Source organism: Martes martes, assembly GCF_963455335.1.
Source record: "Martes martes genome assembly, chromosome: 3".
Taxonomy (NCBI): Eukaryota; Metazoa; Chordata; class Mammalia; order Carnivora; family Mustelidae; genus Martes; species Martes martes.
This window is the reverse complement of record NC_137890.1, coordinates 139,593,119-139,608,462: the sequence shown is the minus strand read 5'-3', so window position 1 is coordinate 139,608,462 and position 15,344 is coordinate 139,593,119. Positions and strand designations below refer to the sequence as shown.

The following is a 15,344-nucleotide window of genomic DNA, read 5'->3' as shown; positions in this document are numbered from 1 at the left end:
ACTCTTAGTGCAAAAGTTCAATCTCCATCGAAGGAATGTTTTTCTTTTCACTATGAGGGTCTTCACTGGAAGAGTAGGAAAACCACCTGTGAGATGCATCAGATGGCAGTCACTGTTTGTACAGATGGTATAACAGAATCATTTATGTTTCTAATTTCAAAAGAAAAGTAGTTTAGGTTGAAGAAGCAACAATCCTTTCTGGCTGTAAATCCTTCATATGCCCCTAGCTGATAATCGCTTGGTTTGCTAAAAAAAAAAAAAAAAAAAAAGCGGTGCAAGATCAGGAAAAAAGAGGGGGAAGGAAAGAAAGAACAGAGATAGAGAGGGGGGAAAGAGAGGGAGGAGGAAGCAAAGGCAGGCGTGAGAGGGAGAGAGATTCACTTTAAATTGCCGTTGAAGAAATTATTCTAGTTATGAACTCACTACGCTGAACAAAACGTCAACAGCACTTACCTCTCGACAGCCTGATTCAGTGTCAGAAGGGACGTGGCCTGCTTTCTTACAAATGTAAAAAAGTGTTTCTTCACAATTTGTAACTTTCCAGTGTCCCTCCTAAGTGGAAAAATATTACAACATGAATGAATACACTTCATTATTGATGCTGATAGATAACATCAGTTATTTTGAATAAAAATATGATTAATGATAAGTGTTTCAGGATGGGGTAATGAGTCAGGACTTTGTGTGGTCCTTAGAAGGGCCTCTCCCCCTCTCTCCATGGGAGTGGGAGGCTCTGACTATGAACAATTCTAAGACACGCAATCCCAGATTGGCGGGCAGGAGAAGAGGGGCCGCTAATGTTTCTTGATAGTGTGCTAGGCTTAATATTGGGTGATTGTCATATATAATCTCAATGTTACCATGAAATAGGCATTATTATTCCCATTGTAAAGGTTGGATTTAATATATGCATAAGGTCCTACAGTCAGTAAAATTGGGAACTAGGTTTAATACCAGGCTCAGCCTGGATTTACATTAAGCTGCTCTCAATTTTTCTTTTAAAAGGATGAGTTAGAGCTGCGATTCTCAATCTTTGCTGTGCACCAGGATTATTTGGAAGGGTTACTAAAGCACCAATGACCAGGCCTCATAATCAGTGTGTTTCAGTTAATAGGTCAGGTAGGACCTAAGAATTTGCATTTTTAACAAGGTTTCAATTGACGTCAGTGCTGCTGGTCTGGGGACCACACTTTGAGAATAGCTTGGATGAAACTATCCCTGTAACCAAGTCAGAATGCTGCTTCTTCTCTTTAATCACTTCTAAGTGTAAAACCGAATGTTTTGCTATTTAATGGATAAACCTGATGCTGGGGGAATGCTTGGAAACTACCATGAATCACCCTAGATAACATTATAATAGCTGAACTTTGTGTTCAAGCCACAATGCCTTTCTTTATTACTAATTTTCCAAAGCCCAACTCCATTTCTTCTTTATATGACAGGCGGATACTTTCATGTCTTCTAGTTCTGCAGACGGCTGCTCTAACATCCTACATTAATAATGAAATACAATAACTGCTAACAGATTAAAATTTTATCCTCCCAAAGGATTTGTTGTTTTAACACAAATCAGACCTTTAGGCTAAAAGCATACAATTCAAATTTTAAGTGGTATCTCAGGCAAGCAGGGTTTCAGGGGAATATGACTACTGTATAGGGGGTTGACTCCATCTGTAAGAGCAGCTCTGGAGCGCCCCCCTACCCAGTCTTCCAGCAAACCACCCAGTTAAAGGATAGTGTCAGGCATACTGCAGTTGCTTAATAACAATTGCAGGGATGGATGAATGAATAAACAGGTTCAGAGGCTCTCACATTCAAATTAGGCATCAACCATGCTTAGGTAACTTGTTAATTATAGCAATTATACTCATATTGAGCTCTACTTCAAGGTAATAAATGTTACTTTTTATGCATCTACTATTTAAGGAGCTACTGAGCAACCAGAAAGGGGGACACAAAAATCACACTTATAGCAGCATTGTTCTGACACATTCTGTAATATTAATACCTGTCCTTACTCTCTAAAATATAATTTTTCTGTCCAAATGTTGGCTTCTGTTCTGTGAACATGCTAAGTGAAATACCAGTGTCTGTCAAATGAAAAAGGAGACCATTGGTAGGAAATGAAGGTCATCTTAATTATCTCAAAACCAGTGAACCAATAAAGCACCAAATATTGTAGAATAAACAGTGATGGCTTTCAGCAGTTAGACCCTAGACAAACATTTAGAGAGGTCATTGTCCCTCTTCAAATGTGACTTGAGAACAACCTTAGCATTTAAATTGTAACTGAGCATATCTGAGACAGCCTAAAAGATAATACAATGAAATGGGCCATAAGAGTAAGTGCTTAGAACTTTTCTGAGTTTGGTTGGCAGTTACTTTGTCAAGCAACTTAAGTAACATTTAATAAGCTGCACTTGGTATAGTATCCTGATGGTAGGAAAGAGTAAGAATGCCTACCAAATCCTATTGACTTAAAACTCAAATGGTGAGTTTAGTAGTTATCTGATCAAAGAGATTAAGTCTATTCTAAATATAATAAATGCTTCACATGGCTTGGGATTAAACTAATTTTGTATAATCTAATCAGATGCTTTAGATAAATGAAAGGCTACAGCATAGAGATAAATGTGATGTTAAGCCCATTGGGACCACTATATACATGTGAGGAAAAGAACAAGATTTTCCATTGAGTCAGTTTTCAATGGGGTTACACACACTGTAGAAATCCCTTAATGTTAATAGGATAATGGAGCTTAAAAGCCATCAGTCCCTAGAGTAATTTCCTGACACCTCAGATTGTCTCCTCACATCTTCACCATAGAGGTCAATGGCACCATCATCCACAAACATGGCGGTCGCTCAAGCCAAACAACTACCCCACATCTAATCTAGCAGCAATTCCTATCCTCCAAAGGATCTTTGAATTTCTCTGCTTGTCTCTAAATTCACTACCCCAATTCAACACTGGAGTAGCCTCCAAACTGGTTTCTCTGCTTCCATTATTCCTCTCTCTTATCTCTATGTATCAGCCACAGTTACTTTTTAAAATGTAAATCAAACCATGCCCTTCATCTCCTTTAAGCTCTATACCAGGCCTATAAGCCTCACATTTTTGTATTCCTCCTGCCCCCTCTCCTATGATCCCCTCATCAGTTCTACCTTCAAGCCACTCTGGTCTTCTTTTTGATTATTAAACATGGAAAGCCCTTATCCTGCCTTTGGGCTTTTATACCATCTGCCATCTGCTGTCTAGAATGTTCTTCCCCTGCTCCTCAAGAGGGTTTTTTCCCCCCTAAGTCCCAGCTTAAACATCACCTCCATGAGAGCCTTTCATGACTATCCTGTCTGAAGTAGCAGCCACAACTCAAGTTTTTCACCATTATATCATTTATTTCCTCAAAGCTATCATCACAAATATAATTACCATGTTTTTCCTGTGTGCACACGTTTATTGCCTAGCATGGAAGCCCCAGGAAGAGCAAGGACTGTGTCTGTCTTGGTGTCTGCCACAGCCCAAGCCCCTGATGAACATGGTCCCCAATACAAGTCCAGCAAAGTGAGCATTAAGCAAACAAATCAACTTACAGATTGCTCTGCTGAGACACATTGCTGGCTTCTATTTGGAAAAATTTGGGGTTCAAGTGTGTGCCAATTAGTAAAGGTGACTGAGATGCCATTAGACCATTCAAAGGATATTGGAATTTTATTGCTGCTCAAACCAATCCATGTTTCTGATGCATTTTCTGTAAGAGATAAATGTAAATTACAGGAATCCTATCATATGCAAAGGAGATAACACACGGAGCCTGTTACAAATGATTTCTTCTTTATTCGTTCATGCAATAAAACCTGTTTAAGTCTTGGTATACAATACCTACTTAGATCTTTTTCCCCTAGACTACCCCAATCTGCTCGACACAGACCTTGGAAGTGGGACAGACTGTGATCTAAAGCCAATGCAAGGACAAAGCTTAAAAGCAAGTCAGATTGCCGGGACTCTAATTAGTTTCTGCTACTATATGAAAAGCAGATTTGAACAGTATGGTTTTGCCTCTGCCTAGAGAAAGGAAAAAATAGCAAGGTCAACTGCATTAGGAAAAGGTCACTTAAAAAAAAAAAACAGCTCTTTACGATATATTTTTTCTTGCCTTTTTTTTTTTTTTTTTTTTTTGCCAAGAGAAAAAAGGAGCAGGAACTCTTAGAAGCACTAAAATGGGAGCAATGGGGTTGCTAGAAAAGTAAATAAAGTTTGACAGCCCAGGTAAGGTGAAAAGACCCTAGGAGGCTGAGAGAAATGTTCAAGTGCCCCTATTGAGACAGAGGCAGCCACAGGATTCTTTTAATCTCAAATGCAGGAGGTGAGAAAAAGTGACAGAGAAGGATTTTTGTTTTCACTCTAAACTAAAACCTAACTTTCAAAAGGTCACCAGAGTAGACTCTGGAGATTCTTTTTCATTAAAAAAAAATTTACTCTAGCTCCGGTGATTTCAATGTTTTTTCAGCAGAATCCTATGGCATATATATGACATAGGGGGGGAACTGTTCTGATGGGCAAAAGGCGGGTGGAGGCCTAGGAGCTCAGAATTCCTGAACGTGGCACAGAGCTTGAAAACCACCATACCAAATAAATTTTCACTACTTAAAGTTATTAAAATCCAATTATTTATCTCAGAAATTCCATTATTGCTTAGATCACATGATCACCGCACACTACTGCTATGTAGTGACCATAAGGCTAAATTACAGGTTTAAGTTCTTTTATTAAAAGTTTCTGGAAATGATCTTTGCCTCTTAAAAAAAAAACAACTTCTAATATATCTGGCATATGTGAGGTGTTACAAAATTTCTGAGCATATATTTTGTGAAAATCCAATGAATTTGCACTCCTGGATATTAATTAGAAATTTGAGATAAATATATGCCGTAAATAATCACTTTTAAATAGCTTGATTTCTTTTCAACTCCACTAATAAAGATAGTGACTACATTATATTTCTTACCTCTTAAATCAGAGACCTTTGGCACTTACCATCTCCAAGGAGGGTTACAAAAAACTCCACATCTGCTAATGAAGCAATGTTTATCAATGTGCTGTTATCAGACTGGCAAGAATGCAAAGCTTCCTTCCAGGTCTTTTTTTCTTTCTGAAGTTTATAGCAGTTATGACTGTGGGGATTCCAGCCAGGCTCACAGTGTGTAGCATAATATTTCCAGGCATTTTTTTCTTTTTAAACCGATAAAACACAATGTCATTTTCCACAATTTTTAAAATGTTTACTTATTAGCCTTAATATAAATTGTCATCAACATATGATTACTTTAAAAATTTGAAAAACAGAGACATATGAAACAATAACATATAAGCTATCTAGATCTTCAGAGTTGAGAAGGATTCAATATATGATCTAGATCTAGATCTAGGATCTAATGGATCTCAGTGCTTCATTTTACAGATGAGCTAAGGCACAGAGGTAAGGAGATTTGGAAAAGGTTACGCAACCCAAATAAAGAGTTAGGGCTAGATGTAAAATTTAGCAGTTAGAGTTCTGCATTTAAAAAAATCTTTTAACACTGGAAAAGGAGTATTATGAAAAGCAGTTTAAATGGCATTCCCAAGATTTTATGTATGTGGGTGGGGGCAGATATTTATCCTCAGCTGAAAAAAGGCTTGAAAAGCTCTGGAGGTTACTTCCTCCAGAGCAGAGATGACAAATAGCTTTCACATTTATGTTAGTCTAAGTATCTGTGTTTTCCCTCTGGGTTCATGTGGACACTGGGTTAGACTTATAGGAAAATAGTGCCATGACGCTTTGGCACGGGAAGGGGAGGCAGTGGTGTACATGTCAAATTTTGGCTCTCCCTTTCCAGGATCTTGTCCTCAACCTGGTGATTAGCATTTTTACTTTATTTTATTAACCACAACTAAGTGCCTCACTCAAGCATTAATTTAGTTAGACATAACTCCAGGGCTATTTGGGAAATGAGACATTGTTTTAAAATTGCTCTGGGATGCTGACAGCAATTAGAATCACAGTCCAAGAATGTTAGAACATTTAGGTGTCATCTACTCCAGTAGGTTTTAACCCTAAGTAATATAGTCATGGAGCCCCTTTTAAAAATGGAACTTTTAAACTTCACTCTATGGGTAAGATAAAAAGTAAAAGAGGAGCTTCTCTGATTAAAGCAGGGGTGGAGACAAGCAAAGAACCTAGGGATCCTGAAAACATAGTTCATCAAAAGAATCTGTTAAACCTAGAGAAACAGAAAATAATCCAAACTAACAGCTTCATTACTCTTATTTGTGGTCTTTGGACCTCAATTAGTAGATCCCGAGTAAATAAAACAGAAAAAAAAAAAAAGGATGGCAGGAAGGCATAAGAAAGAAACAGCGAAGAAGGAAGAAATGGACAAGAGAAGAAGGAAGGGATGGAAAGGAAGAGTGATAGCAATTTCAGCATGTTTTTGACATAATGAAAAAAAACTCCACATAAAAAATGGCACAATGCTTCTTCTTTCCCCTACACTCCCTTATTCTACCACACCCTTGGGCTTAGCCACTTAAAGGAAAATGAAAGTTAAAGTCTGATTGCAAGGAATAATATTTAAAAAGAATAATTTAGCTTATTACTTGAAATCTGGAGTCGTTTCTAATTATCCTGGTAATGATTCTTTTAAATATGGTTATATTTTTATTTCTACTTTCTGAGTTAAGACATTAATTCCCACAGAAACTAAAAAAGAGAGAACAGACCTTAAAAACAAATATTTGATCTTCAGGTATTAGATTGTAATTAGGTGGTATTTAAGTCTTTGTTGCATATAAAAGTTTGTATGTCAGTTCAAGAAGGAGGGTAATAAGAGATTAGAGTATACTAAGGGATCAATGAAGTAAAAGAATTTTATAAAACCATGTTCTAATTTATATTTAATTCCAAGGTACCCATAAATAAAACTCAAAGCTAGAATAGAAAAGGAAGCGTATCTTGTTTATCTCATGCAGAACAACTAAGAATGGAAAGTTTTTTAAAAAAAGAAGCAGACAATGTTTTCAATGTCTAGGTTATTTTGTTTTGATTTTCAGTAACAATTTTAGGAAAACTAAAAAATGTATTTTTTAAGTTCATGGTGCCTTTGGAATAATAGATATTATCTACTTGCCTATAATTTATTTATATAAATATAAAAACTAGTCTTAAATTATGAATTATTAGCAAAAATGTAAAGGAATTTTAATATATTCAGAGGACAGATAAGCAACTCATAAAAACAACTTAAAGTAAAAACACTTACCAATCCCTTCTTGATCAGTGTGGTTTAGATATTTTTTACATATATAAGGCAAGGTGGAGTCACAATCCCGACTCCTCCAGGCATTTGGCATAAATGAATTAAACGTTCCACACTGATGTTCAACAAATGGCTCAAAATTTATTTCTGAAAATACAGTGTATGTTTAATGTCAGAGGCAAAATCAGTTAGTTTAATATATATCAATGTCATCTTATTTATTCAAATATGGTATATTCAATATATATAAATGTAGTTTTCAATATCAAGGGGATAGCCTTTCTCTTTGGCATGTATGGCAAATCCTGTAAGATGTTATATTATATCTATGATTTTGCAGTTGAAGTCCGTACATGACAATGAAATGATTTCCCAAAGATAGCAATAGCTGATTTTATTGTTTTAAAGAAAAATTTGGCAATTTGTTGCTATTTGTAAAACAGCTGACAGGAGTCTTGGCTCTAACCCAATCCTCCTGCAACCTTGGCTAAATAGCTTACCTTCTTGACCTCCATTTTCTTGTCTGGAAAAGCTTGCCTTACGGGAGTTCAGGCAAGCTTAAAAATGTTCATAAACCACTTTTGAAATAACATGACTTATAGATATGTGGGAAATAGCTGCTGCGTAAGGGTGTGGGATATTGCCACTCATCGAAGGCACAAGAAACAAAGCAGGTACCTGGGTTCCAGTTCAGGTAGTTGAGCGGTGTTCTATCAGACCACTGCCAGCCAGCGTTTTCATCCAGCTGATTCAGACCTATCCACATTTCCACGGCTTCACTGCCCAAGTGCTCTGAAATGAAGAGAAATACCAAGTTTCAACACACGCAAATAAGCTCCTCCCCACCATGTTACACTTCTTTCTCATTTTGCAGTCGTAAGTGAACTCCAGTCCATAACAAAGGGTTTTAAGTGCTCCTAACCCCCCTCTGATGCTTCAGAGTAACAAAGTCAGCCTCTGCCATCTTGAGAAACACAGCAGTTTCCTAAAGGCTTACCAACAGCAATTCTTTGGCTGTGAAGGCCTTAATCTAAGCATCCGGAAGTGCTGCCTCTCAATGATCCTCAATCCCCCAAGACTACATGGTTGTGAATTTGAGACCATCTGGTTTGTGTGAGCTCCTGCACTTAAGAGTTTTAGATGGGGGAGGAGGACATGTCCAGGAAAGCCACTCCAGCTTAGCTTGAAGGCCCAGGACTACAGCTTGCTGAGGCCACCTTAGACTCCAAGCAAGGGTGGAACAGGAAGAAGTAATGTTAAATCTGAGTAATGGGTGTATGTGTGTGGACGTAAAATTCTCTGTGCTTTTCAATATTTTTGAAGTATTTCTCAGTTAAAAAATTGAACAATGTAAAGAAACTTTTCTTTAGGGACCTGGCAAGGAAGAGAAAAGCAGGTAAGTATTGTTGGTGAATGGAGGCAAGTCCTCAAACTTAAGAAAGTATGCTAAAGCAAGCAGGGAGGGGGCTGTCCAGTATGAGAGCCAGAAGGAGTTGTCTGACCAAGAGGAGGAGCACAGTTCAAGGAACCAGAGTACCCAGAGGAATCGATAGCAGGCTGGAGCCATGCTGTGTTGCATCTTCAGTTTGTTGGGAGAAGGCTTTCTGGCAGGTTGCCTCTGTGGCCCTGGGTCCAAAGCACTGGACACAGCTCCTCACATTTTAATTTAACACCATTTTTGTTATAGATGCTATATATAAACACGTGTATTGGCATGTTTATACTGAAAAACACTGGTCATCAAAATTGTAGGATTAGGGGAAATTTTTCTTTAGTTTTTCTTTTGTTACATTAATTCTAAAAAATGATTCTAGCATAAAAGAAAAGAAAACAAAACAAAACAAAAGTCAGCCCCAAATGTAGAAAGCCAACCAGGGAGAAGTATATAATGTAAATTCAGGGATGGCTATTTTTCCGATTGGATAAAAAATATTTTACAGTTGTCTATGATGCTTTTTAAGTATTTAAAATAATTAGAGAGTTTTATTAACATGAGGGTAAAATGCAACCTACTAAATTAAAATGTTAGTAGTGTTTCTGGATTTGGGGATTATAGCTCCCCAAAGAGAGAATGGATTCACCCAAACTGATCATATACAATGCCAAAAAGAAAGCCACAATAATTTCAAAAGAATCTACATGGTGTATATTATGGTCTACAATTATATTTCAATCATTTTGCTTTTAAAAAATTAAAGCACTGCCTTTAAAATCCTCCCCAAATTATTATAGAACGAATTTTGGAAAACAGTGTCAGAAAAGTAGTTAAAGGGACTAGTTTCATGACATTTTCAAACGTTGCCATTTAATCTTTTAATCTATAAAAGGGAGAATTTTTCTGTTCCTTTCATGGTTCATCTGCTTCAGAACCCAATATATTTTAAGCCAGATGTAGGGGCCCTGCCTGAGACTCAGGCCCTGATGGTTGACTTATGAATAGGGTCCAAAATTATCCCAGTTTGCCAGGAAAACTTATAGTTTAGCTGGTAGTTTCAGAATAATTACAACTCACAGCCTCAAAGACTCTCAGTTTGGATCATAATTTATATGATCACCCAGATTATAAAGATCATTGTATTCACATAACAAGCCTAAGCATCCTCTGTGATTGAGCCTTTCAGTTCAATGGTGGAAAACTGAAAGAACCTATTCCACTTAGGAAAGAGAAAAAGGGGCTTTGTAATTTTGAGACCCCAGAAATCCCCGAACAGAAACAGCGTATCATTCACAGGTCCCACCCTTCCAAAAACTCCTGTGGCATTTACACAAGAGTCTCTTTCTGATGTTGATTTGGTTAGTCCTTTCAGTAACACTATCTGATTAAATCATACAATGGGTATCATGATGACAAGAGGTGACAGGGAAGATGGAGTGACAAGATAGAGAAATGTTCACATTTCGTATCAGTGCCAAGCGATATTTTCAAATAACCTAATGAAAATACTTAAATAGCAATTATTCTTATCTTAGAGTTATTTTGAATGCCCTCTGTGCAGTTGTTTTAAAAATACACATATCACTTAACAATACATATAAAAATCACTGGGTAATTTATAAATTGTGTTTAAGGTTACAAAACCAGCTTTTTGTTTTTCTATTTTTTAAATTTAATTTTATTTTTTCAGTGTTCCAAGATTCATTGTTTATGTACCACACCCAGTGCTCCATGCAATATGCAAAAACAGCAATTTAGCTTTACAACTAAATTGGCTCACAATTTTGTAGTAATAAACTCAAACCTAAATTCTTTTGGATGTTTCTTGACATTTGTGACAGCTTAGATAATTCTTTATATCATAGTTAATTAATGTTCACCAGCGATTAGCAAGAAACTAGACTGATCATCATTAAAAAATACCTTGGTCAGAACAGGGTTCCATCTTTATGAATAGACTTCTATTTCCCTAAGCAATACCTGAAATCTAATTATAGAATTGTGGTATTTAAATCAAAGTCTCTGACATATCTTATTTCTTTCATCGTTATTCAAGTTTGATGAGTAAGTCCAAACCTTCTTATTAGAAATCCTGACAGTCAAGATAGATAACAATGATAATTCATACATGCTATGGAAAATTTTCTGTAAAAACTATTACAGGCTAATAATGATATTGGAAATTGGTGTTTGCCTGAAGTATGACTCACTCAAATCAGTTTTGACCATAATTTCCTACTTTTGCATGTCTATGTGGAAAGGGGCAAACTTGTGCTGTTCAAGCATTTGTTATATTCCTTCTGCAAAGTATTAATGACTTCTAAAACTTTAAAACGTGCTTCCTCAAAATCTACTTCCACAAACTTACAGAGAAATAATTGGGGATCTAGGCTCAAAGGTAAGTGCAGGGATGATTTATGATAGCAACAAATAAATAAAAATAAAATAAATATTTTTATCTATCACTATCTAATAGTAGAAGGCTAGATACATATATTATTCCTGGCCTGTAATACTATGTAACCACTAAAGATTATGATGTTTATCTCTATTTTTAGACATAGACAGGTGCTTATTATATGCTGGTACATGAAATAAGCATATTATCAAACTGTGTGTGTAGTTGTTAAATGGTTAGCACAAAATGAGTGTTTGTTATGTGTGCCAGACACTTTTCTAAGACTTTGCCTGCATCATAACATGTAATCCACACTGCCAACAAGTAGCACTGTTATTATTTCCATTTGATAGGGGGGGGATTTGATGCACAGACAGGTTAGGTCACTCTGTTGGGAAGTGGTAGAGGAAGGAGTCCAACCCAACCAGATGGTTCTGTGGTTCCCTGCTCCTATCAGTCATGCATTTATTCAATTATATTGTTCATACATACTATATATGTAAGCACGCCTTTGTATATTTTTTCAGAAAAACATGGTTCTGTTTGGATTGTGGAATTATGGAATATTTTTCTTTCTATATACTTGAAATTTAAAAATTATTCTAGAATAAATATGTACTATATGTGCAATAAAATTTGAAAAAAACGTCAGAAACTTTTGATAAGAGTTACTCATTTTTGTGATACTTTCAAATGTTTCTAAAAATTTTTGGAAAGCTGTGTGTACATACCTACAAACACATTTAATCTATAAAAGAGAAGTAAGAGGGGAGTTTAGGTGATGGGTAAAACCCAAGACCCAACCCCTTGACACAACTCTTTTGACATAGTATTGTCATATCCTGTTAGTTAACATGTGTGTGCTTTTGCTTTTCCAACCAAATTTTAAATTCTTCGTCATCCATGAGAAGACCTATGTATCTGTGCATATTCACTGACAGGTGAGATTTTGTTTCATTAATAAATGACTTAATTATTTATTAATGAAAGCTGAATAGCTAAGATCTCCAGCAGAGCAGAAATTTGTATTTAAGTTTGGAAGTCTCCCAGATCCACCTGCTAAAGCTGCAAATTGTCCTGGGTTCCTTGCTGGGGCCTCAACTTCTCTCCTCCCAGGGAGAGAAAATAAGGAAGATATGTCTGGGAGCCAATGGAATGGCCCAGGGGACAGGTCACAATTCTGGGTGTGAGTTGGCACCATACTAATAAAAGAAAACATTATCTAAGGAATTTTTTTTCAGGATGTATTTTTGCAAACCTGGACATAACTATTAACAGTCATTTTAATTGCATTAATATCAGGGTACATCATCCACCTACTTACTCTTTACGAAATTTTCTTCATTCTCATCTGCAATACTTAGTAAAGCTCCTCCTTGCATCTGGCATGAAGAATGTGCCTCACTCCAGGAAAGAGAGGAAAGCAGGTTGAATTGGTAGCAAATGTGTGAATTGAGCTCCTTCTCCCAGATGGCATCACAACCCACCTCTGCGGATGCTGAAAACAAAGTCCATTAAAACATTAACTATAATCTTACTTTATCTATACAACAATGCATTTCTAAGATGAATTTGAACGGAATGATTCCAACTTCAACCCCTCTAAAACTTCAGTGCCTTATTGATTCTTGATTAGGTCTTTATGATGAAATATGCATTGTTATCCCACTGGCACTTTATGGTTCAACTCTTTCAAGATTTAAAGGAAATTCAAGAAGTTATTAAAAAAGAAGGTCCCATCCTTTCTGGGAAATAAGAGAAGGCATTTTTAAAAGAAGGAAACAGAAAAGAAGTATTTGTGAAAATAGCATCTGCATTCTCTAAAAAGCAGTCATTTAGAACTTTATACTGAAAGCTGTGTGAATTTAAATGTTTATTTGAGACACATGCAAATGTTGTTTCAAAAAGCCTTTCCCCCCCAAATACCAAAATGCTAGGTGGAATAAAAGGGATACAGGTGAAATACAAGTTTATAATGAACACAAGTGTTTAAATAAACATTGAGAACAGAAACACTGATATTCAGTTAAAGATAAAGTTCTTTCAACCAAAAGGAAGAGAAGCAAAATGTACTTGTAAAACATTGCATAGTATGCTTAAAAGTAAATTGAATGAAGTGGGAAACGTGGATCTGAAATTTGAAGTTTACTGAAATAAAAGAAAATAGAGACCTAGTTTGAGTGATTTTGGTAAAATTTTATTATTGTTATTTTTTAATGTTGATATTAGTTTATCTGATACAACATCTATACTTTGACTTTGCCAATTGTCCCAATAATGTCCTTTAAAGAAATTTTTTAGTTGAGGATCCAATCCAGGAAAATGCATTTCATTTACTTGCATGTCTTCTTCTTCTTCTTCTTTTTTTTTATTATTAACATATAATGTATTATGCTTCAGGGGTACAAGTCTGTGAATCATCAGTCTTACACAATTACACAATTCACAGCACTCACCAGAGCATACACCCTCCCCAGTGACCATAACCCTCCCTCCAACCTCCAGCAACCCTCAGTTTGTTTCCTGAGATTAAGAGTCTCTTATGGTTTGTCTTCCTCCCTGATCCCATCTTGTTTCATTTTTTCCCTCCCTACCCGCTACGGCCCCCTGCCCTGATTCTCAAATTCCTCATATCAGAGAGATCATATGATAATTGTCTTTCTCTGATTGACTTATTTTGCTTAGCATAAAAGATTTTGGTAAAATTTTAAATCAAATCCCAAGGTGAAATAAACAACCTAAGTAATTACCTGAAATCAAACTCAGCCAAAGAATTGCAGAATGTAGGAAATGTGAAACATGCTACATCCTGAGTGTAACTGATGGACAGGCAATTTGCTAAAATCTAGAATGGTATTTCCCAAAGTGTAATCTACAGAGTAAGACAACTTCATGAACTCTTCAAGAGGAGCTGGGACATAATGCATAAATAACATCCTCTGGTAAATTCAAAATGTACAATAGCATAGTAAAGGCTCTGAGAAGGTCTGCAGTAAAGAAACAGCTCAATTTTTATTTGGTTATACTTCAAACTTATTTGACAATGAAATCGTTTTTTTTTTTTTTTCTCCCTTTAATACTTAGATGTTTCCCTTGGGAATGTAGAAAGTCTGTTTTCATGTCTGATCACAACCTGCTTTCCCCAGAACTAAGTTAGTTAACCAGAAGTTATTAAACCACATGTAAATCTAAAGTTGTCTATATAGTTTTCTGACTGATACATGTATTTATAAAAGGATCCAAGATTGAAGGAGGGCAGAAGACAAAGCTATCACCAAGTAAAACTGAAGGAAAGGAAAATAAAGGGGGAAGGAATATTTCAATAATCATCTTGCCTTGGTGTCTGAAATTTCCCCACTGAGAATGAGTCCTTAGAGATTGTCTTTCAGTTAAAATGCTTGGCCATCCCTGAGACGGACATCACAGTGAGTGTTGACAGACATCAGCTCAGCCCTGTTCATCTGGCAAGACAGTTGAGGCCATAAGAAAGGGGCAGGGGAGTGTTTACAATTTCAGCGTGCCTAAAAATCATTTAGTCATCTTGTAAAGAAAATGCAGATTTCTTGTTCTTAGTCCCAGAGATTCTGAGTTAGTAGGTCTGGGGTAGGACTTAGGAACCTGCATTTTAAACATATTCTTGATTCTAATGTGGTTTTCTTTACTTGTGATTCTATAGCTTTCTTTACTTGTGAAGCTTTTGTTTGGTTTCAGTATGAAGGTAATATTGGCCTCATAGAATGAATTGGAAAATGTTCCCTCCTCTTCTATTTTTTTTTTTTTTATTTACTCTTTAACCCACTCAATCTGGCAACTAAAGTATACTTGGTAAGGTCATCAGTGATCTCCATGTTGCCAAGTCCAGCAAACACTTAAGTTTCAGATCTTGTCAAATCAAGCCCTTCAGCAGCACTTGCCAAGTTGAGCTCCGTGGATTGGCTGATGTACTCTCTTTTCTTGCCTTTACATGCCTGGCTACCCTTCTACCAATTTGGCTGCCTATTCTCAGTGTCCTTTGCTGGTTCACTTTTCTCTGCTCAAACTAAATATTGAGGTTTTAAGACTTGGTTCTGAGTCCCCTTTCTTTCTAGTCTACACAAACTCTAGATTATCTAACCCATTCCTCTAAATCCCTTTACTACAACTCTTAGGTATATAGAGACCTCCATGTCTAAACTGCCTGGTCTACATCTCACATGATTGACTGATATATAACATGTC

General features: G+C 36.3%; 1 protein-coding gene across 1 annotated transcript in view; it reads right to left on the bottom strand.

The window, feature by feature from the left end:
• PLA2R1 (phospholipase A2 receptor 1) overlaps nt 1–15,344 on the bottom strand; it is a 114,137-nt gene that overhangs the window by 70,596 nt on the left and 28,197 nt on the right. Inside the window, exons 4-9 of the mRNA XM_080798307.1 lie at nt 12,451–12,624; nt 7,972–8,085; nt 7,297–7,440; nt 5,036–5,230; nt 3,592–3,749; nt 454–552 (exon numbers count right to left, since the gene is read on the bottom strand). Coding sequence (XP_080654433.1) covers nt 454–552; nt 3,592–3,749; nt 5,036–5,230; nt 7,297–7,440; nt 7,972–8,085; nt 12,451–12,624 — 884 coding nt within the window. The remainder of the gene's footprint in view (nt 1–453; nt 553–3,591; nt 3,750–5,035; nt 5,231–7,296; nt 7,441–7,971; nt 8,086–12,450; nt 12,625–15,344) is intronic.